At 51.9% G+C, this 27,478-nt stretch overlaps 1 protein-coding gene across 5 annotated transcripts in view; it reads right to left on the bottom strand.

Annotated features, from left to right (window-relative positions):
* Positions 1–27,478, bottom strand: part of ADCY3 (adenylate cyclase 3) — a 100,979-nt gene that overhangs the window by 16,791 nt on the left and 56,710 nt on the right. For all 5 annotated transcript variants that reach the window (XR_014234947.1, XM_082357426.1, XM_082357425.1 and 2 more), the window contains exons 4-8: positions 5,244–5,374; positions 4,740–4,851; positions 4,436–4,563; positions 2,970–3,128; positions 2,024–2,201 (exon numbers count right to left, since the gene is read on the bottom strand). Coding sequence is in view for 4 of the 5 variants with exons in the window: in XM_082357426.1 (XP_082213552.1) it covers positions 2,024–2,201; positions 2,970–3,128; positions 4,436–4,563; positions 4,740–4,851; positions 5,244–5,374 (708 nt within the window). In the remaining variant the exon portion in view is untranslated. The remainder of the gene's footprint in view (positions 1–2,023; positions 2,202–2,969; positions 3,129–4,435; positions 4,564–4,739; positions 4,852–5,243; positions 5,375–27,478) is intronic.

Below are 27,478 nucleotides of genomic sequence, written 5' to 3'. Positions count from 1 at the left end.
ATGAGCAACGTATGACAGAAGGCTCAGCTCTCTAATAAACAAGAAGCGTCTACAAACCAGAGGTGGAAAAAGTCCTCAGAGGTGAGATATGAATATGCAATTCACAGAAGAAAATCACCAGGCTGACAACCATGTTAAAAGTGTACAGGGGCTTCCCTGGTGGCGCAGTGGCTGAGAATCTGCCTGCCAATGCAGGGGACACGGGTTCGAGCCCTGGTCTGGGAAGATCCCACATGCCGCAGAGCCACAATTACTGAGCCTGCGCGTCTGGAGCCTGTGCTCCGCAACAAGAGAGGCCGCGATAATGAGAGGCCCGCGCACCGCGATGAAGAGTGGCCCCCGCTTGCCACAACTAGAGAAAGCCCTCGCACAGAAACGAAGACCCAACACAGCCAAAAATAAATAATAAATAAATAATAAAATTAAAAAAAAAAAGTGTCCAGTCTTACTAATAACTGAAGAAATGCGATTAAAACAATAAGATACCCTGGGTTCATCTTCCAAATGAACGAAGAAAAAAAGTGAGGAAAGAGCCAGCAAAGGCACGGGGAGGGCGGCAGGAGGTGAGTAGCAGGCACATTGGTTAAACTTTCAATGTACAGAACCTTTAATCCAGCTTTTCCACTTCACAACATCTATGTTTTTTAGGTAGGGGCACTAAGAAACAGTTAAAACTCAACTTTACAACACACTGAAAACCTGGATTGCCCCAAAACGTCAGGAAAATTGGTTTTGAAGGGAACAGAGCCCATGTTTCCATGAGAAATGGGCCGCCTCATTTGTCTGATGGAGGATTTACGAAGAAGTCTATCTCCCGTTCACTGGAAGCTGTCGCCTGGGCTCCTGTCCTGTGTGGCAGCACCCAGACCACGGGGCCCAACGGCCCACAGCCCGGACCCCACCGCTACTCACCCAGAGCCTCTGTGCTAGTGTTTTAAGCTACATGTCCATGAACTCACTTTTCTCTAATTGGAAATCTGAATAATGACTCCTGCACACCAGCTTCATAAAGACACTGCTGCCAGGGTCCCGTCCGTAACCCTCCCAGGGATGTCAGGTGCCAAGAACAACTCCTGAGTCAAATGATGCACCATGCAAGGGTTGATTAAATGAGAAAATGCAAGATTAGAACGAACAGGAATGAGTGTGGTTGTCACAAAGATACATTTGACTGCTGCCCTGTGACTTCAAGGTGGTCCCCAGTACAACCAAATTTGTGCGTAATTTTTTAAAGGAACAGCATTTTAAAATGTACTAAAAACGTTTTTTGCCAGAAATTGTAAATGTTCCGTCACTTCACAAAGGCAGCTGACTTCTCAAATTGTTGTCAATTACCATCTTGCAGAATAGCTTAGAAGATGCATTGTTCATTTGTTCCAGTGAATATATTGAAGTTGTGCATGTAGCACTCTTTTTTTAAAAAATAAACTTATTTATTTATTTTTGGCTGCGTTGGGTCTTCATTGCTGTGCATGGGCTTTCTCTAGTTGCAGTGAGCGGGGGCTACTCCTCGCTGTGCTGCATGGGCTTCTCTTGTTGCAGAGCACGGGCTCTAGGCGCACAGACTTCAGTAGTTGTGGCCCGCGGGCTCAGTAGTTGTGGCTCTCGGGCTTAGTTGCTCCGTGGCATGTGGGATCTTCCCGGACCAGGGCTCAAACCCATGTCCCCTGCACTGGCGGGCGGATTCTTAACCACTGCGCCACCAGGGAAGTCCCCTAGCACTCCTAAAATATGAAGACTCAATAATTTTGTGACAAGGTCAAGTCTCATTTCATGGGGCTCCACTTTCCACCGTGACATTTCCTAATTTTCTGCAGGACAGCTTCCTACTTTTCTGAGTTCTTTAGAGCATTTACTGTAGCTCAGCCTTCACACTGGGCACGAAATATTTACCTCGTACTACCCTTTGCTCTAACACTCAGCAGCTAGCGGGACCTCTCATAGTCCTGCCAACTCTTCTACAATCTCGCCTCTAATCCCTTCCTTTCCCTCCCCCAGCCCAGGGGGTGGGTGGAGGACTCACCGAGCCACTGAGGCCATTTTGGGCAGCTGTCCTCTTCACCTCTGGCTTGGACGCAATGATGAGGTAGGTTTCGATGCCCTTCTCATCCAGGTAATCACAGCGGCTGCCCCCGTCGCCTGGCTCCACGTCGAACTCGCCTTTCAGGCAGTCCATGGTGCTCTGGGAGATGTGCACGCGCCTGCGTTCCGGCGAGAGGGGCCCTGAGCACAGGCCCCGAGGCAGCCCCCGCCCCACCCCCGGGGACAGAGGCGGAGCGGTGACGGGCAAGTCCTGGCACTAAGTGGCAGTGTAGGCAGCCCGGCACCTCCCCTTCTCTGAGCCTCAATCCATGAGACAGTTTGTCCTCACAGGCTGCTGAGGGTAGCAAATGAGATAAGGAATTGAAGTCTGCTCTGAACACTAAGGTCAGAAGGCCTGGTTGTCATCCACCTGGTGTGATTCTCCGCTGCAACACCTGCTGTCAGGGGGTAATAACCCATTTCTGGGGAGTCACCACTAGGGAGAGAACTGTCACTGCCTCCGAGGGAAGCCCCCTGACCCAGGCGGGGAAGGTTTCACCGTATCCTTGGTCCACCCTGAGGGTGGAGCCTGCCCCACCTGGCTGGCCGAGTCTGTAGAGAACTCAGGAAAGACGTGCAGGTGCCTTAGAGCCTGTTGGGAGACTCTCACTGCTAACACTGCCCTTCGGGGTGACCTGCGCACTGAAGGAGCTCCAGCCCTGACCTCAGAGCCCCGAGGTCCCGCAGTGGGTAAAGGGGGCAGGAGGACAGACTCCTGCAGAGCCCCAGGCAGGAAAGGCCCAGGAGGCAGGCCCTGGAAGAAGAACACTGCTCCTGGGTGGGAAGGGCTGCTTCTTCGAGGCCCCTTGTCCCTCGTTTGGGCCACAGCCCTGAGGGATGGATGGGCCGGTCCCCTCCCCTGGCCCCAGGAAGGAACGCGCGCTCACCCGGGGATGCCGCCGGCCTCCATCTTGTTGGCCACGGTGACATCGGTGGACCACACGTCATACTGCCAGCGCTTCTGGCCCAGGACACCCCCCAGCACGGTGCCCGTGTGCACCCCGACTCGCATGTCCACCCCAGTCTTCGTCTTCTCCCGTACATACCTGCCAGGTACACACAGAAAGGAGGAGGGGTCAGGCCTGCCCACAGCCAGGTGGCCAGCCCCCTCCCCAGCCCCCCAGCGGGAGGAATTCTGCACAGCCTCCCTCCCCTCCAGGCTGCAGGGCCTACAGAATGCCCCCATTGCTTTCTGCCCACATCTGAGTCACCCACAGCTGGGGCTACAGCAGGCAGTGGCCAAGGCGAGATTCAGCAACCAGAGGCCAGTGTGATTCTGGGTGCGGATGGAGGCACAGGAAACAGCAGAGACCCTCTGCCCCTGAGGGACCTCCAACTGTTCTCTTCCAACCATCCGTTTACTCATTTGTGCAGCTGACCTTCACTGAGCGCCTACTATGTGCCAGGCCCTGCACTACGTGCTGTGTGTGCAGAGGGGAAGAGCTCCTTGCTTGAGATCTCCAGGAAGAGACAAACACGAATTTCAGCACTTTGCCCAACAGTGATGGGAGTAGAGGTAAGAGTCTCTAAATCCTGAACTATGGCCCCTGGGGAAAGGTAGCATCTGCTTCTTTCCAGCCAATCCTAGAGGGGGCTTTAACCTGGAAGACAGTAAAAATGCAAAACCACCCCCTTGGAGATGGTGGCGAAGCACACGCCCAATTCCTGGACTCAGCAAGGGGCTTGGGGCAGCTGGTACCACCCAGGGCCCACCAGAGGCCTTGAGTCGATGGCAGGGAGCACCCCCCCGCCCCCCCCCCTCAGGGATCTCCAAGCCCACAGGCGCAGTGACAGCAGTGGGGAAGAGCCGGGGAGGCAGAGTTCACCACCCTAGAGGCTCACAGTGGTGCAGGCAGGAGCCTTGGCCGGAGCTCAGAAGCCAGGGTTCCAGTCCCATCTCTGTTGCCCAAACATCTCGTGACCTCAGCAGTCCCTTCACTGCTGTACTCGGGCTTCCTGATCCAAGAGATGGGCATGGAGATCTCTGAACCTATCTGTCCTGGGGGGTCATGATGAGAAAACACGGAGAGAAGAGATGGGGTGGGGGGGACACTTGGGAGGAAAAGAAAGCAAATGGAAGGTGGCAGAATTTCATGATGACTGCACCTTCCAGCAGAAAAAACTAGTGTGGACTAAAGCTAGAAAAGCATCCCTTGGAGGCTGCAGTTTCCCTCAGCTGTGAGGAAGGTAAGCCTAGCCCGACTTCCCAGAGCCTGGGACTGACCATGCCGCACCCACCTTATCCCCTGACGAGCCCGGCTCGGGGGCCTCGGGATGCACAGGGCCCACCAAGACAGAGCAGCGCGGAAGGCGTGCTGGTGCCAGAGCCGGGAGCCACGCTGCCCCCACTTACGAGATGGCCTCCACCATGGCGAGCCCCATGAGGATGGAGCAGACGGCGTGGTCCTCGCGGTAGTCAGGCAGCCCACAGATGCAGTAGTAACAGTCGCCCAGAATCTTAATCCGCAGCTGGTGGTATTTCTGAAAGGGCAGGTCCTGAGTCCCTCCTCGGCAAGGAGGGGAGAGGGGCAAAGAAAGCAGAGGACGGATGGGTGGGCGGAAGTCCTGGGAGCCGGAGGAGGAGGGGCAGGCCCAGGTCATGAGGATGGCGCCCCCCACCCCTCCCCGGAAAGCTGGGCGAGGGTCAGGGTACTTACGGCCGCCAGCTTGTCGAAGCGGGCAAAGAGCTCGTTGAGGAGCTTCACGAGCTCTTGGGCGCTGCAGGCTGAAGACAGCTGGGTGAAGCCCACGATGTCGGCAAAGAGAATGCTGCGGAGGGGGGAGGCAGGCCCCGGTGGTGAGGACCCGGACGGCACGCCGGGCTCCTCGCTGCCCACCGCCAGCTCCCGCCCCAGCCCTCAGGCGGCCAGGTCCCTGCTCGAGCCCCGAAGCGGTGAGACCCTGGCACGTCCAGGGCACACTCAGGGCTCCGGCGTTTAGCTTATCTCGTGGGTGGCGTCTGTACAATGACAGGCCTGGACCACGGGACCCATCTCGGCCCCAACATCTGGCAGCAAGGCGGCCCCCGCGGGGGCTGAGGCTCACACTGTGGGGTGGCCGTGTTTCCGGTGCCCAGGAAGACTCTCGAACCCCGCAGTGCTCAGCCGACCCCCCCAAAGCCTCCGTCCTGCGCTCGGAGCCCAGGCCTGCAGCCGGCGCACCTGACGTTCTCGTGGCGGTACATGTACATGGTGTTGAACTGCTGCTGGTCCTTCTGGCTCTCGTCCTTCTTCATGTCCTTCAGCATCTCGTCTGCCACGTGCTTGGGCAGGATGGAAAGCATAAGGTTCTCCTGTGGGGGAGGAGAGAGTGAGTGGGGAGGGCAGGGGCAGGCGCGGACACTCTGGGAAGAAACGCCCTTATCCTGGTGACAGGTGTCAGCCAGGAGCCAGGTGACCCTCCGCAGAGACGGTGCAGTGCACGCCCCTCACTGCGAAGCAGCCGGAGGCCCAGGACCGGCCGCTTCCTGCCCTGAGCAGGCTCAGCATCGCGACCTGAGCACCTTCAGAGCACGGACAGAGCTCAGACACCCGTGAAGAACCCCAGGCTTGGCTCTGTGCCTCCAAGGCATCCCCAGTACCACAGGAAGGGTGACAGCGCCTACGTGTGCCCTTGAGGGCAGGGCTTCTGTGTGACCCACCCCACCTTGCACAGGGCTATCACTCAAGAATGCGGATTCAATGTGACGTGCCAGGTACCACGCTAGGTGCCAGGCTACGAAGACGAGTGAGTCCCTCCCTCCGAGGGCTGCGGGTCTCGTGGGGGACACGCTAATGCACCCATCACAGGGCGGTGAGATCTGCGCTAAGACGAGCAACGGAGGGCAGAGCACTGAGAAAGAAGGAAGGAAGGAAGGACGTGGGGGGCCGTCAAGGAGGCCTGCCTAGGAGCGAGGCTTGAGGACTGAGAACACCCTGTCAGAGCAGCCGCGGGGCCGGCAGGTGTGGGGGGAGGCGGAAACAGCACGCGGCGCGGCCGGAGAGCGCGGCTGGGTCAGGGCCAGCAGGCCGCCACCTGGGGCCTCACCCGGCTGCTGCCCGGTTCACAAATCAAGTCGTGCTGGCCCCCAGCCCCGCTCGCCCATTTACACATTGTCTGCGGCCGTCCTCTCGGCGGAACAGCAGAGTTGGGTGGTTGTGACAGAGACCGTATGGCCCACAAAGCCGAAAAAACGTACTACCTGGCCCTATTCAGAAAGCGCCTGCCGACCTCTGGCTCGGACGCCGGAAGGGCCTCTCGAGCCGGGCCGGGCATCAGAAGTCCTTCCCGAGGGCTGGGGAAGCGACGGGCCCAGGCAGAGGGCGTGGGGCAGAGACGGAAGCAGGGAGGCCAGTTAGGAGCCCCCGCCGTTCTCCAGGCAGAGCCGGGCCCGAATGAGGGCGGCCGGCTGGGCAGGACGGGCGGCCTAAGACCCCGGGCCAGCAGGATCCGCGACTTGGTGCCGCCTGCACCTGGGGTGATGGGCCACGGCCTGGGCATCCGGGCAGGAGGTGCCAGTCTCTGAAATACGGGCAAAAGGAGGAGGGAGAGGTGGGGAGGTAAGATGGGAGTCTGGTCTAGGAGGTGCCTTGGAGGCTCCCCGTGCAGGGACGCCCTGCAGGCAGATGCTCGGTGACTAGCGGGCTGAGCCTGCAGCTCAGAAGCCGCGGGTTAGACCGAGCGCAGGAACAGGAGAGAGGAGACACGTGGCGGCGGGGGTGCTGGAGGCTGGGTCAGAGGAGGGGGAAACGCAGGCAGCGGCAACTGGTCGGGAAGGAACCGCCCCGTGCCACCGGGAGGGGAGGGAGGTGACGGTGGTGCCCGCTGGAGGACGGTGCGAGAGGCTGGAGGGAGAACCTCAGGTGCAGGTCTGCAGGATGGAAACGGTAAGGGAGCAAGAGAACTGCACTAATGGCGAGGAGGCGACTAAACTGAGGCCCGCGGGATGAGGCAGCGGGAAGTGAGGTCAGCCTGGGAGAAGTGTGGGTGCAGAAGGAGGCAGAGAGGGCTGGGGGAACAAGAGACGTGGCTGGAGGGCGCAGCCTTTGACCCCGGGGTGGAGCAGTTCCGGGGGACCAGGCCAGTGCTGCAGGGTCAGCCGCTGAAAGGGGAGGAGGGGACGGGCGGGGCGTGTGGATCTGGGAGTGCTGTGTGCAGTTACCTGGGGCCAGGAGCTACCTGGGGCAGGAGGGGTGGCCAGAAAACCAAGACCCGCGTCCTCAGCACCTGGGGTCTGACCAGGGGTCAGGGGCCACAGTGAAACTCCGGCTGCAGGTCCCAGGCCTCGGCAGCGATGCCAGCCCCGCGGTACAGGAGCGGGGACACACCTCTGCCACGGGCCTGGACGGGGGGAGGGCCCTGCCCGCTCCTGCTCTGTGCCGTGTTCAGTGGGCCCTGAGGGCAGAAAACCCCGCTCTACCTGCCTTTCAGACGCACCTGCTCTGGGGTAGGAGCCTGAGGTGTAGAGGTCGACTCCTCTCCTCCGGTGGGCGCAGCCAAGAGGCCCCCAAGAGTCTGGTGTCGTACCTGGGCCTCTGTCCCCACTGAGCCAGAGGGCTGGGGCCTCAGCTCCCCTGGAGAAGATGGCTCAGCTGTAGGCGGCCCCTCCCTCCTCCTCCCAGGAAGGCCTGCAGGCCAGGAGCCCCCCACCTGCTCGCCATCACACAGGGAGGCAGGTCCCTGTGCCCTATCTCTGTTCTCACAGGGAAAATCAATCCTCCTCCTTGCGGTGAAACCACCGTAACAAGGTGAGCCCGCTCTGGTCAGCACGCCTGGCACTGGCTCTAGCCTGAAGCACGGACAGTGGTTATTCCTATTACCCTCCCATTTCCACAGCAATGTCTCTTCCACTGTTAAGAACCTCGCGAATGGCACCATTACAGCTCAGGAATGAGAAGCCGAAATAACCCCAGTGCGCCCTGCCTGGCTCCACCTGAGCCCAGGAAGCAGCACCCGAGCCTCCCGGGGCCCAGCAGCCCAAGCAGAGCAGGTGGCAAAGCTGCTGCCATGGCAAAGCTCTCAGCTTGGGAAGAAGATGAGCCTCCAGGAGGATTTTCAAGAAAAGCCAGAGACACGAGGCCCTGCCTGCTCTCGAGGGTGGCCTGTGGAGAGAGCTGCTGGGGTCCTGAGCGGGAGAAGGAGCCGGGGCTGGCGGGCAGCAGTGAGGGCTGGGGCAGGAATCCCAGGGGTCCCAGCCCGCCCCACGTGTGGCCCTGCCCGTGCCAGGCTGGCAGGGACAGAGTCCGACCGCCTGGCTCAGACCCGAGCCCTGCCACTTGCTGCGCGATGCCAGGCCACCATTAAACTTCCCCGTGCCCTGGTGTCCTCGCCTGTAAAACAGAAGGGCTGAGCGACTCATTACCATAAAGCACTTAAAACGATGTCTGCACGTGGCAAGTGCTCCATATACTTTAGCTGTTCTTGTGTCACTTGGTGTGAAGTGTCACTGAGGCACTGAGACAGAAGGTGTCTCAGAAAGACAAGGTCTAAACTTCCCCTGGGGCTTCCAAGCTGGCCATAGATTTATCGATGAAGAGCTCCAGCGGGATGTCAGGGTCAGCAGGAAATCTTTTGGTCCCTCGGCCAGGCCCTGTGAGCCTGTCTGATCCAGACAGGATGATAAGGGGACACCAAGAAGGATCCTGCCTTCCACGCGCATCTCAGCCTTTCTCCCCTCAACGTGCATGCGGGATACAGGCCAACGCAGGAAAGAGGCAGACATGTGAGGGGCGTGGGCAGGGCCTGCCAGGCTGGGAAGAGCAGAGGGGGGCCACGGGACACCGAGGATCAGGAAAGTCACAGCGCGGTGCGGCCTGCCTCAGCAGCCACCCCCGACACAGGCAGGCCTTTCCCACGCCCCCGTCAGGCTCTTCCAAAGAACTCTGTCCTCCCAGAAAAGCCACTCTGGGCTCCCTGGGAACCTTGGGGACATCAGAATGCAATCCAACCCTGTGAAGTGCCCGTGGCCCAATTTCCCTGGAAACAAGCCAGGCCTCCCCGGAGGCGACACGCACTGCCCTATCCTAGCACGACCTGGGCTCCAGTACTGTCAACCAGGGCAGGATAAGGGCAGCAGCGGAGGCACAAAGGAGGGCAGCCCTGACGCCCAAAACCCAGGTGCCTTGGAGGTCCACAGAGCAAGGAGGCTGTGAGCTTATCTCTGGGGGTGCCACGTGGGGAATTTTCACTTTTTGCATCACGTGATTCTGTAACTTTTTGCAAGAGAAGAGATGAGTTCTGGGACTTCCCTGGTGGTCCAGTGGTTAAGACTCTGCACTCCCAATGCAGGGGGCCCGAGTGATCCCTGGTCAGGGAACTAGATCCCGCATGCATGCCACAACTAAGGAGCCCGGGTGCCGCAACTAAGGAGCTGGCGAGCTGCAACTAAAAAGCCTGCGTGCCGCAACTAAGACCTGGCGCAGCCAAATAAATAAATAAATGCTTTTTAAAAAAAAAGAGAATAGACGAGTTCTGAAAGCAGATAACCCTTAAATGTCAAATTTTCAAATATCAAGAAAGCAGCTGTGGTTGTAAATGAAGGCTACCAATTGACCCGTGTGGTGTACGGCAACGCTATGGTCAACCTCAAAAGGTTAGCAGGCAGAGTCCACCTTAAGTCACTCTGATAAGACGAGTCTTAAATAAGAAGTAGGTGTACACAGAAAAAAGAACAAACAATTTGTCAGATGAGAAAAAATGCAACAGGCAGCTGCCACGGGACTGGACAGGAAAGAACATTCTAGTAGGTGGAGGGCAGGGGTAAGAAAGTGGCCGAGTGGGCAGCGAAGGAGGGGCCGGGCCCACGTCGCAACCCCAGGACTTCTGTGACAGCCAGGCTCTGCTCCCCTCCCCCTGCCACCTTCCACGTCTGAACTTCACACCCGTGGATGGCTCCCCACCCGCGTGCTTCTCCGCGGCACCGAGGCCTCCTCCCTGTGACACCCACCTGCCTTCCTGGCCCCAGCTCCCCCCTGATCTCCTCGGTGGCCCCTCCTGGGTAGACAAGCTGGACTATTTGCTTTTCTCTGCTCTGGCATCACTCTCTCTGGAACGCCCCCTCCTCACCCACCTGCCACCTCTCCAGAGCCCCCGGCCCCTGCCCAGGTGTGCTCACCCCCTTCCTTACCTACACCCACTTTATACCAGTGTCTCTACTGATGCTGACCTTGCTTGCCCTTACATTTCAGAGATTCTAAACCCATTCCTGGATCCTGGCCTCTTTTAAGAGTGTATGATGCTAATGATGGATCTTCTAGAAAAATCCTCACACACACATAGAGGACCCTTGACATCCATTCTCAGCATCCAGGCTGAAGACCCCAACACCTCCCTCATCCGTGTCCTTGGAGAAGGAAGGAGGCTGGGATCCAAGTGCACTTGCCTGGTGGGTCCCACAGAGGGCACAGGGGTGGAGAGGACAGGAGCCACCCAGGGCGTCCTCGGGGCCCAGAGCTGGGGGATGTGTCTTGGTCTCCCCAGCAGAGAGGCAGAGCCTGCTCTCCCTAAAATAGCAGTTGCTATATGTTTTGGGAGTCATAAGAATGTTCTAAGCCTCTGACCCATTAATGGTGCTTCTGGGAATTTATCCAACAGAAATAATCCAAAAGAAGTAAGAAGATTTATGTGTAAGAACTTTAATGCAGCATCACTTACACTTGTGGAAAAAAACTATAAGCAGCCCAAATGCCCAGAAAATGGCTAATTAGATTGTGACACATCCTCTGGATGGAAGATTATGCAACCTTAAAAATGATACTGGTGAAAACTGTTAGAAGAAAATGATGAGAGAGAAAAGCAAGACATGAAATTGTGTTCTGTGACGGTGACGCGGGATGCACATGCATCGAAATAATGGCAGAAGGATATATGCAAGAGAGAAAGGGGTAACAGTGTGAGAGATGGAATTAAGAGAAAACTTTACATGTTTTTCAAAATTGCTGTATGGTTGTTATACTGCTGCTGCTTCTTTTTTAAAGTATGTTTTAAACTGGAAATAAACACAAAACTTCCTGTTGCCTCCAGCTGTGACCCTGACCCCAGCTTGTCTGTAACTACCAGTTTTCTTAGAAATGGACCGTCCCTGCAAGGCCACTGAGCTGCCTCCAGACTCCCACATCTGCTTGGTTATAACCTGAGAAAGGAGACTGACGGCCAGGTGCGAAGCAAGCAGGAGACCACGGCCCCCCAGTGAAACAGGAAGGAGGTAGTGGCCCTCTCTTAGGGAGCCGTGCGACAGAACCGGCGCCCTGGGCTGGCTTCTTTCTGCAGTTCTTAGAAGCACAGCAAGTCGCCAGGCAAATGGACACTAATGACCAGTATCAAGATTGTCCCTCTTCCTCCCTAAAACTTTCTCACCTACCCAATATTTTCACAAACACGTCATATTGCCTCCATCTTGCAGGTGCCCAAATCGAGGCGTGGAGGGGTTAGGTGGATTGTCCCGGTTCCTCAGCCGTAGTGGCAGACCCGGAACGTGGACCCAGGGCTCCCTGACCCATGGAACTGGTGGCTTTTTCTCCACCAAAAGATGTACTTTTCACACTCTAACTCTCTCACCTGCACCGGACGTTGTTCTGCTATGAATGTGAAGAAAAAGAAGTGCCCAAATCTTATCTAGTAAGGACCTGACAACACGGCTGCCCTGGGGATGCGCCCACCAGAACATTCTGTGGCCCCGGTCCCTGTGCTGTTGTGCGGGAGGGGGGGTCCTCTGTGGGTGCCTCAGCATTCTGGCCCAGGCTCACCAGACCACATCGGGGCACCGGGGAGAGCGGGCCGGGCCAGGGCAGCTGCTAGGACTCTTCCTGACGGTCAGCAGAGAAGGAGGGGGAGGGTACTGCTGGGGCGGAAGCAGGGGAGGCCTGGGCTCAGTGCTGGGCAGGCCAGGAGACTGCCCTGAGCCCCACCCCCAAACCTTTCCCCACGGGCCGAGGGGAGGAGGAGAAAGGGGCTGATGCTGAGAGCTCTGCCTCAGTGACTGACAGTGGGCTCTGGATGTGACCAACGGTGAGGGCCCTGAGATGCTGGGTCACCCCAAAGCTGCAAGAGAAGCCAACTGCGGCAGCTCCAGAGGGGCTCACCTAGACGGGGGTGCCACCAGGTCTCCCCTATGGTCCAGTGAGCTGCCACTGGACTGACCGCAAAGGGCCCAGAGGTGCGTGGTTCCTGTGCGAAGCTTGGCATCACTTGACACTGCTACTGGAGGAGCAGAAACTTCTGATGAGTCCCTGGACGTCTAGGCGCTGGGAGGTCCCCTGGTACAGCTGAGCCCATCCCACGGGACCAGGGCCTCATGACCCCAAGTCTGGCCTGCAGAGGGGAAGCCTCAGCATCACCTGGGGCTCACCCAGCAAGGCCCAAGGATCCTCAGGTCACTGGGGACCACACTGAAGTTTGCAAGCACCACTTTATGAGCATTTGAGGATCTGAAGGAAAGGAAACCAAGGGGAAAGGCACAGTCATGGTCCTGTAGTGGGGAGGAGCTGATCGGTACACCCAGAGAAAGATCCTGCTGCCAAGGTCACTGCTGGAGACCCCCGCCTCCAAGGCCATGTCCGAGCAGCAGGCAAAAACCTCAACCAGGACTTGTGGATTAGAAAGAAGCAGAACGGGGACTTCCCTGGTGGTCCAGTGGTAAAGAATCCTCCTTCCAATGCAGGGGATGCGGGTTCAATCCCTGGTCAGGGAACTAAGATCCCCCATGCTGCTGCGGGGGAACTAAACCCACGTGCCACAACTACTGAGCTCACGCACCTCAATGAGAGAGCCTGCATGCCGCAAACTACACAGCCCATGCGCTCTGGACCCCATGCACCACAACTAGAGAGAGAAAACCCACATACCACAACTAGAGAGAAGCCCGTGCACCACAAAAGATCCCACATGCCTCAATGAAGACCCGACACAGCCAAAGAAAAAAGAAAAAGAAAATAAATAAAATAAAATAAAATAAATATTAAAAAGAAGGACGATACTAAAAAAAAAAAGGAAAGAAAGAAGCAGAACACTTGAAACCCAGAGGATAGGACAGCAGTGTGATTCATGTCAAGGTGGAAATGGCAACACACCTCCAGAAACTTGGACTCATACGGTCAAAGATGCAGAGTTCCAACACTCACCCAGGCTCCCCCAGGAAAGCCAAAAACCACTGATGACCACAGTCCCAAAGAACTGGGAGTAAAGAGAAAGATGTAATCAAAGTTTATCAGGAACTAGTAGAGTGGGCAGGGGGAGGATGTTCAATAATTTGGATAATCTTTTCATTTAGTTTTTCTTCTCCCATAACCCTTTATTTTTTAAATTAGTTGTTTTGTAATATTTTCAAAACTGAATTGAAACTGTCACCCTCCCACCTCTTTAAAACTCCTGGTATTTTGAATTCTAATGCTCAGCATTCATTATCATGTGAATTCTTGTGATCAACTCCAGGCCCCTTCCTATCATCTCTCCTTTATAAAAATGACATGAGCACAGAGGCCGCTGTTTTCAGGACTGCGCCTTTTCAGGCTTGTGGTGCCCTGAAGTTCTGGTATGTGCTTGCTTCACTCTTGGACCATGACTTTAAGTGACACAGTGGAAGTTTGCCAGAAAACTGGACTGTGGGAAAATGACATTTCCTTACCTTGAAGCTACTTTTAAAATCTGATGGTCTGGACCGAAAGAAGGAAAGGAAGTTGGAGGCTGAAGAGACAGATGCGAAGATAATAATGACTAACTCCAAAGCAGACTTTGCTGAAGAGACAAAGCATTTTAAAGATTTAAAAATCTTGTCAGAAGGAAGAGGAGTAGCTTTGGGGGGTAGAGCAAAAAATCACTGAGCTGGGGTCAGGCCGCTAAGGCCCCTGTGACCTGGGGCATACACTTTGCCCCTTCGGCCTTGGTTGCTCATGTGTAAAATGGGTTCTCTCTTAAGTATCTCTTTCTTTGTTCAAAGTGGAAATTTTTCCAGAAGGAACACTTGAGAAGATACAGACCATGTATCTATAAAATGTGTGGATAGCCTGTCACTAGGACAACTGGTTACTATGGACTTTACTCCAGAGCAATCTGGTAAAATGTAGAGGATCAACTTCAGAAGGGGTAAATGTAATAACCTCTACCTGAGTCCCCAAAACCAACTGCAAGAGAATAGAATGGGGGCGGGACACAGTGTATCAACCCTGGGGGAAAAGTCTGGCCATTTGAGATGCTATTAGATTTTAAATGAATTCACAGCATAAAATGATGCCTACACAAGCCCCTTGGCCCTTAACAGAAGTTAAGGTCCAGAAAGAGGAGGTGGTGGTGCTTCTGGGTCCTCCCCCCAACAAAGAAACAGATCTCCTGGGCCTTGGTCAGCGAGTGACCCTGAGGTGAGGGAGCCGGAGTCCGGTCACCTGAGGGTGGGTGGGAATCAGCCCAGAGAAGATGGGGATCTGCGGCCCCACGGAGAATTCAAGTCTGAGGAACGCTGTTGTGCGGAAAAGGAATGAGCTTGCTCTGAAGGCCCCACGAGGGAAGACTGCGGGGAACAGACTGCTGCTTCCCATGGAGGGAGAATTCTCTAAAAGTCAAAACAGTGCAAACAAAGAATGTGCTGCCCCAGAGGTGGCGACCTCCCGTCCCCAGATACCGCGTGAGAAGGCGGCAGGAGGGGGCAGCCGCGGATAGAACCACCAGCAGAGGACAGGGACTCAGGGGCTCGGGGGCTGAGACCCGGCTCCACACGGAGAAAGAAGGAGGGTGAAGGGCCTCACGCAGCCTCTCCCCAGCCCTCAAGGCTCATCCTAAAAACACACGGCAATGGAAGGCAAGGCCCTGGCCCTCTAGGAAAAGAATCAGACGTGATCCAGAAAGAGACAGGAAGTTTCTAGTAGGCTTCATGGGTAGAGCAGAAAACTGCCCAGATCCTGGGGAGAAGGACCCAGGCCCGCCCCAGGCAGGTGAGCAGACCGGGTGGGGCAGGGGGTCCCTGGGAGAAGAGACCACAGGGGCCCGGGGCAGGACGCTCGGCCTCCTGGGCTGGGGTCTCCTCATCTGTAAACGGTTACGTGCCGAGCTGCTCAGGTGAGCCGTGAGCCCGGCCAAGGCACTGTCAGCATGGTCTCGGCCAGGCTCCGGGCAGGGACGGATCAAGCACGCCAGGCCTCGCCTTCCTGCTACCCCAGGACTGAGACAGAGGAGGAGGCCAGCACCACTCCCAGGGGCCCCGAGTTGTTACGGCTGATACTCTGATGAGGCATATTCAGGAGTTAATTACAGCAGGGTGGCCGCCAGGGATTTGGATAAACGAGCTTGGCTGATGAGAAGCTAAGTTTCTACAACATCCTTGTGAAAGGGGCAGAGGTCGGAAGACAGATTTAAGTGGAGAGACCTACAGTGCCCAGGTGGCCGGTATGTGTGCATGTGCGTCTGTGAGTGTGTGTGTACAGTGTCTGTACAAAGTAAGCCTGTTAAGTCTGCTTGTCTATTTAAAGAATGTGTGTGTCCTACTGGGTACACACACACACACACACACACAAATACATGTCACTACAACAGGCTGTGAGCAGACCCACAGCTGTCTGCAAACCTGTCTGTTCTGGTCCTGATCTGTCCACATTCTTGGAGTTTCCAGGCCACTTAGAAGCCAAAAGGTCACTGGACCCCCCCAGGTGCCCATCCTGGCCTGAGCACCTGTGCAGAGGAGGCAGCAGGAGGAAGGAAATGCAGGGTAGGACCTGGCCTTTAGCCCAGGGAGGTCAGGGCCCAAACAACTCCTCTCTCCCTGATGAGAGGACACAGGACCGCATCATGTGAAATCTGGACGCCCCGGTGCTGCCGCTTCTATGTGAGCAGACAGCCGCCCTGTAGACTAGGGGCCCACACGTGCTGCCCCATCTAAAAGACACGGTCATGACCTCGGTCACTCAAAGTCATCAAAGAACAATCACGGGTCATCTAGGCAAGTCCCCAAGCTACATGCTGTGGAGCTCACAGGTAAACAGCGCCCCCAAGGGCTTGGATGGGCAGCGCAGTCAAGTCACTTGCCGACTGGCTGGTCTCACAGGACAGGAGTGCTTTGCTGTCTTCAGCCAAAGGCCATGAGAGTTCAGAGGAGGGAGAGGCTGTGTAACTCAAAGACCAGCATATCTTTCAACAAGACCTTCCACTGCAAAACAGGCTCCAAGCCAGCAGCCCAGAGTCTCCCAGGTAGACGGGCTCCAAGACGGAAGCAGGACCACATTCAATCTCAGTGTTGGGAGAACAGCCCAGAAACCACACAGACCCAGGGTCAGCCCAGAACCCTTACCCTGCTAGAGTGGGAGAGGGGAGGCTGAGCAAGTGCAGCTGCTGGTCATCTGCCCAGAGACGGGCCACTGTGGGCCCATGTGACCACCATCTCACGAGACTGCCCTTTGGGCCCAAAGATAGCCCACACGTGTGGCATCTGGAGCCCTCACCAAGAGAGCCTGGCACAAAGAGGGTGCTCCTTAGAGGTCTGATGAGTTAATGAGCTGTCAACTAGGAGACGTGGCCCAAGAGGCGAGCCATCACCCTCTAGAACAGCACTTTCTGCAGTCATGGAAATGCTCTGTAATTTGTGCTCTCCAATACGGTAGCCACGAACCAGCCACGTGGAGCTACTGAGCACATGAAATGTGGCCAGTGCAATGGAGGAACTGACTTTTTTTGTTTTTTGTTTTTTAGTATTTATTTACTTAGCTGCACCAGGTCTTTGTTTCAGCACGTGGGATCTTTAGTTGCGGCGTGCAGGATCTTTAGTTGTGGCATGCAGGATCTAGTTCCCTGTCCAGGGATCAAACCTGGGACCCCTACATTGGAAGCGTAGAGTCTTAACCACTGGACCACCAGGGAAGTCCTGAGGAACTGACTTTTAATTTTAAAATTTTAACTAATTTTAATTTAAATAGCCACAAATGGCTACGCAGCTCTAGAACACTACCGCAGCAATTAAGTCCAACTCGGAGGGACAGAGAGCAGCTGCCTGGAGCGCTGTGTTGAGAAGGAGGCCGAGGTCACGTCTGTGATCGGTGGAAAAGACTGCTACAATGTCTGCCATGGAAGCACACACCACCTGCTTCCATCCTGGACCCAAAGCAGCAGCTCACCTGCAGGCTAAAACCCTTAGAGCCATCATTGACTTCCCACTCTCTCATCTCCCGTTCTACCCAGCAGTAAGTCCCGTTGGCTCTGCCTTCAAAACATACCCAGAATCCTCTGTCCTCCTCATCACCTCCATCCTGGTCTGCGCCATTATCCTCTCTCACCAAAATTACTGCAATGCTTCTAACTGGTCTCCCTGCTTCCACCACTCTCTCTTCTCCACCATAAGCCCGATTGATCCATTTAAAACCTACAACCCTCCAATGTCTCCCATTTCCCTCAAGGGAAAAACCAAGGTCCTAACGAGGCCCTGTAGAATCTGGCCCCCATCACCTCTCTGCCTCATCTCCTACCTCTCATCCCCTCACTTCTGCTCCATGTGCACTGACCACCTTGACATCCTATGAACATACCACAGGGCCTTTGCACTTGCTGCTCATTTCTCTGATCACTGCATGGCTCACACCCTCAGTGCCTTCAGGTCTCTGCTCCAATCTCATCTTATCGGAAAGCCTCCTCTGGCCACACGATATTAAACAGCAACCTCCCTTCACTTCTGGCAGGCTCTATGCTCCTTCCCCTGCTTTGTTTTTCTCCACTGCCTGTCCTACTTCCTAACACAGCATTTGTTTAATGACTGTCTCCCCCACTAGAATCTGTTCTGTTCACAACTGTACCCCCAGTGTCTAGAAGCATGCCTCAAATATTTGTGGGATGAATCCTCTCTTTTAGACAGTCTGACAATCCTATTCTGTTCCCATTTCACAGACAAAGAAATGGGGGCTCAAAGGGCATAAGTAACTGGCTCAAGGTCATGGGGCAAGTAAGTGGCCTGGCTCGGATGTGAATGCAAGCTTCACTCTGCACCCTGTGTTGTCAGACATTTCCATTTCTCAAGGCAGTCAGAAACACAAGTTTTTATATAGCATGTCCAAATTTTTAAGTATTTGAAATTTTTGAAGCTCTGGGCAGGTCAAACAAAACAGAAACTGATAGCCCAGATGTAGTCTGGGGACTACTCACCTAATTCTCCTCATCAGTAGATCTCCCAAATAGAGGCCCTCACCGGGAGGGAGGGCCAACTCCCCTTCTGGGTTTTGTCATGATGATTAAATGAGATAATTCAGTAAAAACTCAGCTCAAGACTGGGCAGAAGTAATTGTTAAAAAAAAAAAACATGGCGCAGTGGTTGAGAATCTGCCTGCCAATGCAGGGGACACGGGTTCGAGCCCTGGTCTGGGAAGATCCCACATGCCGCGGAGCGGCTGGGCCCATGAGCCACAATTTACTGAGCCTGCGCATCTGGAGCCTGTGCTCCGCAACAAGAGAGACCACGACAGTGAGAGGCCCGCGCACCGCAATGAAGAGTGGCCCCCACTTGCCGCAACTAGAGAAAGCCTTCGCGCAGAAATGAAGACCCAACACAGCCATAAATAAATAAATAAATAAACCCAAAAGTTAAAAAAAAAAACAAACAAACACAGCACAGCACATATTTCTTTAAAAAACAAAACAAAACAAACAAAAACTACTCCTATTACTAAACAAAACTTCATCTTTACAGCCAGATAAAGGTGGGGACGCACCACAACCCGGACCAGACTGGACCCCGACCGTAGACTCTATGACTGCGTGGAGAGAAGAACACTGCTGGAGGACGTCTCTGGGCCCAGGACCCTCCAGAGCCCGGCAGGGCCCCAGCGCGGAGGCCACAGCCCAGACACGGGGCCAAGCACTACCACCACCAGCGCCCAGGCCCCCCGACCCAGCAAATGTCCCCCCACCGGCAGCGGCCCTCCACGGCCTTCGAACAGCCTGTCCTCTGTGGGCTCATCATGTGCATCACCTAACATGGCCTTGTTCTGCTAAATCCTGGAATGTCAGAATGAAGAACATTCTGTGAAATCCAAGAGGTGAGAGCTGGAACCGACAGAAGCACTAATGCCTACTTCATACCATGGGAAATTCACCTTCTGGCTTTTCTCAAACCAAGAGGCCTTCAAGGCTAAGCTAAAAACTAAAAAATACTCGTGAGTGGTTCTGTGAAGCAGTTAAGACAGCAAGCATCTTTGGAGGCTGCTGTCAGGGGGTTTCCTCCATGGTTCCCATCAAGTAAACGATGGGTTTGCCCCGCCTCCATCAGCTGCATCGTCCTCATGCAGTGACACAGGAGGCAGGTCCCCAGCCCCAACCCCACTGTTGCCAGGACAACAGCGGGCGCTTTGAGGGCTGACACTAGAAACCCACCCCCAGGCTAGGTGGCAGTGGCTCCTCCTCACCTCTCTCTCTGTCACTCTGACTTCCCTCTCCCCACCAATTGAGGCTGAGGTCACTCTACACCTTATCCTCACAGCTAACGGTCTTGAAGGGAACAGTGAGGCAGGCTTGGCCAGAGGTCAGAGACCTTCAGAAAGACCAGAAACTGAGCTTTTGAAATGGCAGCAGTCCCAGTCCCAAGCTTCTCTTACCAGAGGAGTCTGAGTCTCGTGATAAAGGGTGACCTGCTCAAGGGCAGAAGGTCACCCACCCAGGGAAACACTCCTGCACAAAGAAGAAACACCACCCCTAGTCAAAGGTGCTCTGGGCTTTGGGTTGGAGTAGCAGGGGAGGCAGAAGCGACTGCTCTGTCTGCATCCCCCCAGAGGTGAGGGCCCCCAGCACTCACCCACACCGAGTTCCCCAGGGCACCACGCAAGAAGGTGATCTGACCCCTGGCCCTAGGTGGGTACGGGTGGCGGTGGATGGTTTTCTGGCCTAGAACCCCGCACAGGCAGCCTTGGGCTCTCCCCCAGACGCACGGCCGCAGCTTCCTACCCCAGGCGGGTGGGGACCAAGGGCAGCTCTCCTCCCCAGGTGAGGACCAGGTTGGTTTCCTAACTGAACATGATCCAAAGGAAGTGCAAGCCTGCGGTGTCCCCATCACCCCTCCATCCTCCCCCACCCCTCCATCCTCCCCCACATCCTCCTCCACCCACCTCCCACTCCCTGGGAAGTAATTCCGAGTATGTGCTTCAGAAAGGCTCAGAAGTCTAGAGTTTGTACCTGGCGACGGGTGTGTACTGGGTGGATTTCCTGGGTGCAGTTGTCAGGTGGCAGTCGGGGTGCTTAGCAACCCTCAAGGTCCCCAACTAAACCCTCGAGTTATGGTCACATGGGAATAAAGAAAAACAACTCCAGCTCCTTCCTCTGGGTCTCCTGCTCGACCCTAACAGGCCCGTGGATCTGAGGAGAAGCTGGAGACAGGCCTGAAGTCCACCCAGAGCACCCTGTGGTCAATGCCACTGGACGACCTAAAGCTCCAGATACGTGCTCGGCAATGCAACGAGAGCCCTCGCCTGCCAGGGCCACACTCACGGAGCCTCAACTCCACGAGGTCCCATCCCTCCCGGCAGGGGAGACAAGCTGAGCACCTGCCAGGGACAAGGCCGGCAGCCCACCCACCGGGCGTCACCCGCCGTCAGCAGGAGGCTGGTCATCTTAGCAAAGGAGAGCCCAACCTCCCAGGTGACAGCAGCAAAGAGGACAGAACTAGAGGATCCGGGGTGGGCTCCTGACGCCAGAGAGGAGAGTGATGGCTGGAGGCCACACACGGTGCCTCCTCCCAAAGCAGTTTGGAAGACAAGATAAACACTCGCCGATAAAAGAAAAAGTGAGACACAGACCCTGAGAACTAAATTCTGAAAGGAGGTCTCCCCTGCAGATTGGGAACTTTTAAAAAAGGCATTTAAACAAATGTGAGTACATAGGTGGCCAAACCAGCTTCTGTTTCCTCTTCCACTAGGACTTTCTGCAGCCCTTTCCAAAGCGTTTTCACATCTATTATCTCATTTTTATTCTCACGAGGGGCTTTCACAGGAGGAAAGTGAAATGGGAGTGTGCAAACTCTCCAGTGGCCTGCACTCAGCTCCAAAGACACATCAGCTGACATTCCTGGGATGTAAAATCAGCCCAGAGCCCACACCACTCGACATGTCAGCCCCGACGCCTGGGGAGGGAGCAAGCTCTGTCCCGAGTGGAGCCATGGACGAGGGTGCACCAGCCCCAGCCGGCTCCCATCCTGCCTCTTGGCTCCTCCTTAGCCAGCGTCCCTTGGGCTGGGGCCATTGCCATGTACTAAATTGTACAATATGGTTAATTTTATGTTAGATGTTGTTTACCTCAACAAAAAGGAAAAAAAAAAATCCAGCAAACCTGAAAGCCTTTTCTAGCCAAGAACCCAATTTAACACACTATTTTTTTAAAATTATTTTTAAATGTAACCCCTGGACTATGGGAGGTTTTATTCTACTTCTCTGTATCTTCAAAATGTATCCAACAACAATAATATGTTGGTAGACAGTTCACTGCCTACTCTTCAGCACTGTGCTAAAAAACCCTTTACATTGAGCTTCCATAATAACCATATGAGACGGGCGTAAGACTTGAATATCTGGTTCTGAACTGCTACATCTGAGAATAAGATGTTACTTTTATAATCAGGGTTAACACTCTTTCAAACATAGAAGAAGGAAAAAAGACTTGAAGGAATATGCCTCTATCAGTATTTTTTCTTTATACTTGTCTATTTTGATCAAATATCATACAACGTATACTGAAAAAGAAAAGAAACTCTTCCAAACCTGTGTTTACCTCGCTGTGACTTGAGCCAAATAAGGAAACAGCAGGCAACAGCTCACAGGATGTTACCACTGCCTTGGGGCCTGTTCCCTGCAGCTGGGGTTTTCAAATAGGCATTCCTGGGGGGAGCTGCAGGGCTCCAAAAGCAAAGAAGTCTTTTCTCGATAAACAAGGAAAACTTAAGTGCCTAAGTCCACTCTCATTCATTCCTGGGAAGAGTGTAAATTGTTTGAACCTCTATGAGACAATTTGGTAATATTTATCAACATTAAAAATGCATGTGCCTGGTTCCTCAAAAAGTTAAATACAGAACCGCCGTATGACCCAGCAATTCCACTTGGGTTTATACCCCAAAGACTTGGAAAGCTGGGACTCAAACAGATACTTGTACACCAACGGTGCATGGCAGTGTCATTCACAAGAGCTAAAAGGTGGAGCCCATCAACAAATGAATGGATAAACAAAACATGTTACATACATACAATGGCATATTATTCAACCTTAAAAAGGAATGAAATTCTGATACACACTACAACATGGATGAACCTTGAAGACATTATTCTAAGTGAAATAAACCCGTCACAAAAGGGCAAATATTGTAGGATTCTACTTACATGAGGTACCTAGAACAGTCAAATTCATAAAGACAAAGTAGAATAGTGGTTGTCAGGGGCTGGTGGAGAGGAGGATGAGGAGTTAATATTTAATGGGTATAGGGTTTCTGTTTGGGATGATGAAAAGGCTCTGAAAACGAACAGTGGTGATGGCGGCACAATGTTGTGAATGTACTTAATGTCACTGAACTTATACACTTCAAAATGATTAAAATGGTAAATTTTATCTTCTGTATACTTTACCACAGTAAATATGCATATATATATATATATATATATATATACACATACACACACATATATACACACATATATATATACATATATATATACACATATATATGTATACTTTTTAAAATGCACATGCCCTTTGATCCAGCAATTCCACTTCTAGGTTTTGAGTTTTCAGATACATTTGTACATGTATAATATGGTGTCCTATAAAGATGTCTATTACAGCAATGTTTGCAGTAGCAAAAAATTGGAAATAACCTAAATGTCTACCTACAGGAGCCCTTTTAAATAAATGATGGTACCTCTATACAATGGAATACAGCACCGTCACAAAAAGCACGAGGCAATTGCAATATGGACTTAGAACCTTCTCTAAGGGATTAGGTGAATAGATGGAGTGCAGAAGAGTGAACATACTACCATTTGTGTGTGAAAAGTCTGTACAGGCACACCTCAGAGATACTGCGGTTTCAGTTCCTGAATACTGCAATAAACTGAACATCGAAATAAAGCGAATACTGCAATAAAGTGAATATGTGAATTTTTTTGGTTTCCCAGTGCATATAAATGTTCGCACTATACTGTAGTCTATTAAGTATGCAATAGCATATCAAAAAAAAAACAATGTATGTATCTTAATTTTAAAAAATACTTCATTGCAAAAAAAAAAAAATACTTCATTGCTGAAAGTCGTTAACAATCACCTAATCCTTCAGCGAGCCGTGATCTTTTTGCTGGTGGAGGGTCTTGCCTTGATATTGATGCTGCTGACTGATCAGTGGTAGCTGCTGAAGGTGGCGGGAGCTGTGGCGATGTCTTAGAATTAGACGGCAACGAAGTCTGACGCTTCCTTTCACGAATGGTTTCTCTGTAGCATGTAATGCTGTTTGATGGCATTTTACCAACAGTAAAACTTCTTTCAGAACTGGAGTCAATCCTCTTAAACCCTGCCGCTGTTTTATCACTAAATTTAGGTAATAGTCTAAATTCTTTGATGTCATTTCAACAATCTTCACAGCATCTTTATCAGGAGTAGAATCTACCTCAAGAAACCATCTTCTTTGCTCATTTGTAAGAAGCAACACTTCATCCATTAGTTTCATCAGCAATTCAGTCACATCTTCGGCCTCCACTTCTTTTTTTTTAAAATAAATTGATTTACTTTATTTATTTATTTTTGGCTGCGTTGGGTCCTCATTGCTGCGTGCGGTCTTTCTCTAGTGCAGCGAGCGGGGGCTGCTCTTTGTTGCGGTGCACGGTCTTCTCATTGCAGTGGCTTCTCTTGTTGCAGAGCACGGGCTCTAGGTGTGTGGGCTTCAGTAGTTGTGGCACACGGGCTCAGTAGTTGTAGCTCTCGGGCTCTAGAACACAGGCTCAGTAGTTGTGGCGCACGGGCTTAGTTGCTCCGCGGCATGTGGATCTTCCCAGACCAGGGCTCGAACCTGTGTCCCCTGCATTGGCAGGTGGATTCTCAACCACTGCGCCACCAGGGAAGTCCCAGCCTCCATTTCTAATTCTAGTTCTCTTGCTATTTCCACCACGTCTGCAGTTACTTCCTCCACTGAAGTCTTGAACCCCTCAGTCATTCACAAAGGTTAAAATCAGCTTCCTCCAATCTCCTGTTACTGTTGATAGTTTGACCTCTTCACATGAATCACGAATGTTCTTAATGGCATCTAGAATAAAGAATCCTTTCCGGAAGGTTCTCAATTTACTTTGCCCAGATCTATCAGAGGAATCACTCTCTATGGCAGCTATAGCCTTACAAAATGTATTTCTTAAATAATGAGACCTGCAAGTTGAAATTACTCCTTGATCCGTGGGCTGCAGAATGGATGTTATGTTGGCAGGCATGAAAACAACAGTAATCTCCTTATCCATCTCCATCAGAGTTCCTGGGTGACCAGGTGCATTGTCATTAAGCAGTGATATTTTGAAAGGAATCATTTTTTCTGAGCATTAGGTCTCAACGCATAATTCTTAAGGGCCCTAGGATTTTCAGAATGGTAAACAAGCATTGGTTTCAACTTCAAGTCACCGGCTGCATCAGCCCCCAGTAAGAAAGTCACCTCATTCTTTGAAGCTTTGGAGCCAGGCATTGACTTTTCCTCTCTAGCTATGAAAGTCCTAGATGACATCTTCTTCCAATAGAAGGCTGTTTCAACTACATTGAAAAACCATTGTTTAGTGTAGCCACCTTCATTAATGATCTTAGCTAGATCTTCTAGATAACTTGCTATAGCTTCTACATCAGCACTTGCTGCTTCATCTTGCATTTTCATGTTATGGAGATGGCTTCTTCCTTAGAACTGAGACCTCAGGAACCAACCTCTGATGGCTTCAGTCTTTTCTTCTGCAGCTTCCTCACCTCTCTCAGCCTTCACAGAACTGAAGAGAGTTAGGGCCTTGCTCTGGATTAGGCTTTGGCTTAAGGGAATGTTGTGGCTGGTTTGTTCTTCTATTCAGACCACTAAAAAACTTTCTCCATATCAGCAATAAGACTCTTTTGCTTTCTCATCATTCTTGTGTTTACTGAAGTAGCACTTTTAATTTCCTTCAAGAACTTTTCCTTTGCTTTTACAACTTGGCTAACTGGTGCAAAAGGCCTAGCTTCTGGCCTATCTTGGCTTTTGACATGCCTTCCTCACTAAAGCTAATCATTTTTAGCTTTTGATTTAAAGTGAGAAATACATGACTCTTCCTTTCACTTGAACACTTAGAGGTCACTGTATGGTTATTAATTGGCCTGATTTCAATACTGTTGTATCTCAGAAAATAGGGCGCCCGAGGAGAGGGAGAGAGATGGGGGAATGGCCGGTCAGTGGAGCAGTCAGAACATACATATTTATTGTTTGCCGTATCATATGGGCGCAGTTCGTGGTCCCCCAAAACAATTACAAGAGTAATATCAAAGATCACTGATCACAGATCACCACAACAAATGTAATAATAAAGAAAAAGTTTGAAATACTGTGAAAATTACCAAAATGTGACCCAGACACATGAAATGAGCAAATGCTGTTGGAAAAACATGGTGCTGATAGACTTGCTTGATTCAGGGTTGCCACAGACTTTCTTTTCCTTTTCTTTTTTTTTTGGCCATGCCATGGCTTGTGGGATCTTAGTTCCCGAACCAGCGGTTGAACCCGGGACCTCGGCAGTGAAAGCACAGAGTCCTAACCACTGGACTGCCAGGGAATTTCTGCCACAAACTTTCAACTTGTTAAAAAAAAATTCAATATCTGCACAGCACAATCAATAAAGTGAAATGCAATAAAGCAAGGTGTGCCTATATACAAAGATTTGGAAATAGAATACCTCTGAAACACGACAGAGACGACAGTGGTTGTCTGAGGGATGGGGAAGTGGATGATATATAGAGGGAAACTTACTTTCCACGGTACAATTTTTTTCATACCTTTGTAATTTTATAACATGTACACTTTGAGCTCCTCTGAAATAAACTTTAAAATATTTTAAATAACGTCCAACTCTTGCTTCTTGTAGAGGAGTTTATATCAGACCAACCCTTTAGCCAAGAACAACTATAAAAGCCGGATAAAACACAAAAGAACAGCTATCTGAAGGCAATGGGAAACAACCAAGACAGCTAGGACTTCAGGGCACAAGCTCTCTGAGGGAAGAGAGACATGTTTAAGTGAGCCCAACACACTCTGCCATTTTTTCCCTTGAGACCAGGGTTGAGAGTCTGAACAGAGAGCAATGGCTAGAGCTTCCGAGGGGCTGGAGAAACAAGAACTGGTGAACAAGGATTCCAACACAGAGTAGAGGGGTGAGATCCTGGACAGAGAGAACCATAGAAAAGTAAGCCTGACTTTCTCTACAACTACTCCCCTTGAGGCATTTGCCAATCCCTAAGCTGTATGGGGCAAGAGACCGAAAATCCAAGCAGAAAGTGACAGACAGGAGGCTAAAAATCAAAGGATAGTTTTGGCAGTCTCTTAATGCTGAGGAATTCAGGATCCCTCAAGAGGAGGACACCCTTTCAGTTAAGACCCCTGAAGGGATATTTCCTAAGAGTAGGCACAGAACAGAAACAGACCAGCTCTCAAGCTAAACCCAGCTTTAAATCTTCTCACCCCCACATGGGATCAATCTGAGCTAACCCTACCATAACCATCTGCTGCAAGAAAAGTAATCCCGTCTGGAGAGACACAACATCATTCAGAGCTGCTATTATTTTCCATACACAATATCCAGTGTTAATTAAAAGTCCAGGATGCCATAAGACAGGACCAAAAATCAAGAGAGAAAAGCAGACCCATCAGTATTCTGATACCATGGTTGTCAAAGGCTTTAAAATAAATGTTTAATATGGTTCTAAAAATAGATGACAAAACGGAGAACTTAACCAGAGAACTCAAATCTATTTTTTAAAATCAAATGGAAATTTTTTTTAAATAAAATAAAATAAAATGGAAATTCTAGAACTGAAAAAAGTACAATACTGAAGTTAAGGATTCCAGAGATGAGCTCAACCATTGAGTTGACAAAGCAGAAGAGAGGATTAGTAAACTGAAAGTTAGGTCAGTAAAAATATTCAGTCTGAAGCACAGAAAGAAAGAATGGAAGATCCAGAAATTTATGGAACTTGGTAGAAATGTCTAATAAAGATATTTAGAGTCATAGAAGAAAAGGACAGAATGAGGGAGAAGCTACAAAAAGATACTGGCTAAAAATTTTCATCAAGCCATCAATGCAAGAAGCTCTTTGAGTACAAAACAGGGTAACTTCAAAAGAAAACCCCTAGGCAAAACTAAAACCGAAGACAAAAAGAAAACAGTAAAAGCAAACAGAGGAAGATAATATGCATTAGTTTAAAAGGAGCAACAGTATTATTGTACAAC

This window comes from Balaenoptera borealis (assembly GCF_965194805.1).
Source record: "Balaenoptera borealis genome assembly, chromosome: 15".
NCBI lineage: Eukaryota > Metazoa > Chordata > Mammalia > Artiodactyla > Balaenopteridae > Balaenoptera > Balaenoptera borealis.
This window is presented reverse-complemented; position numbering and strand designations above follow the sequence as displayed.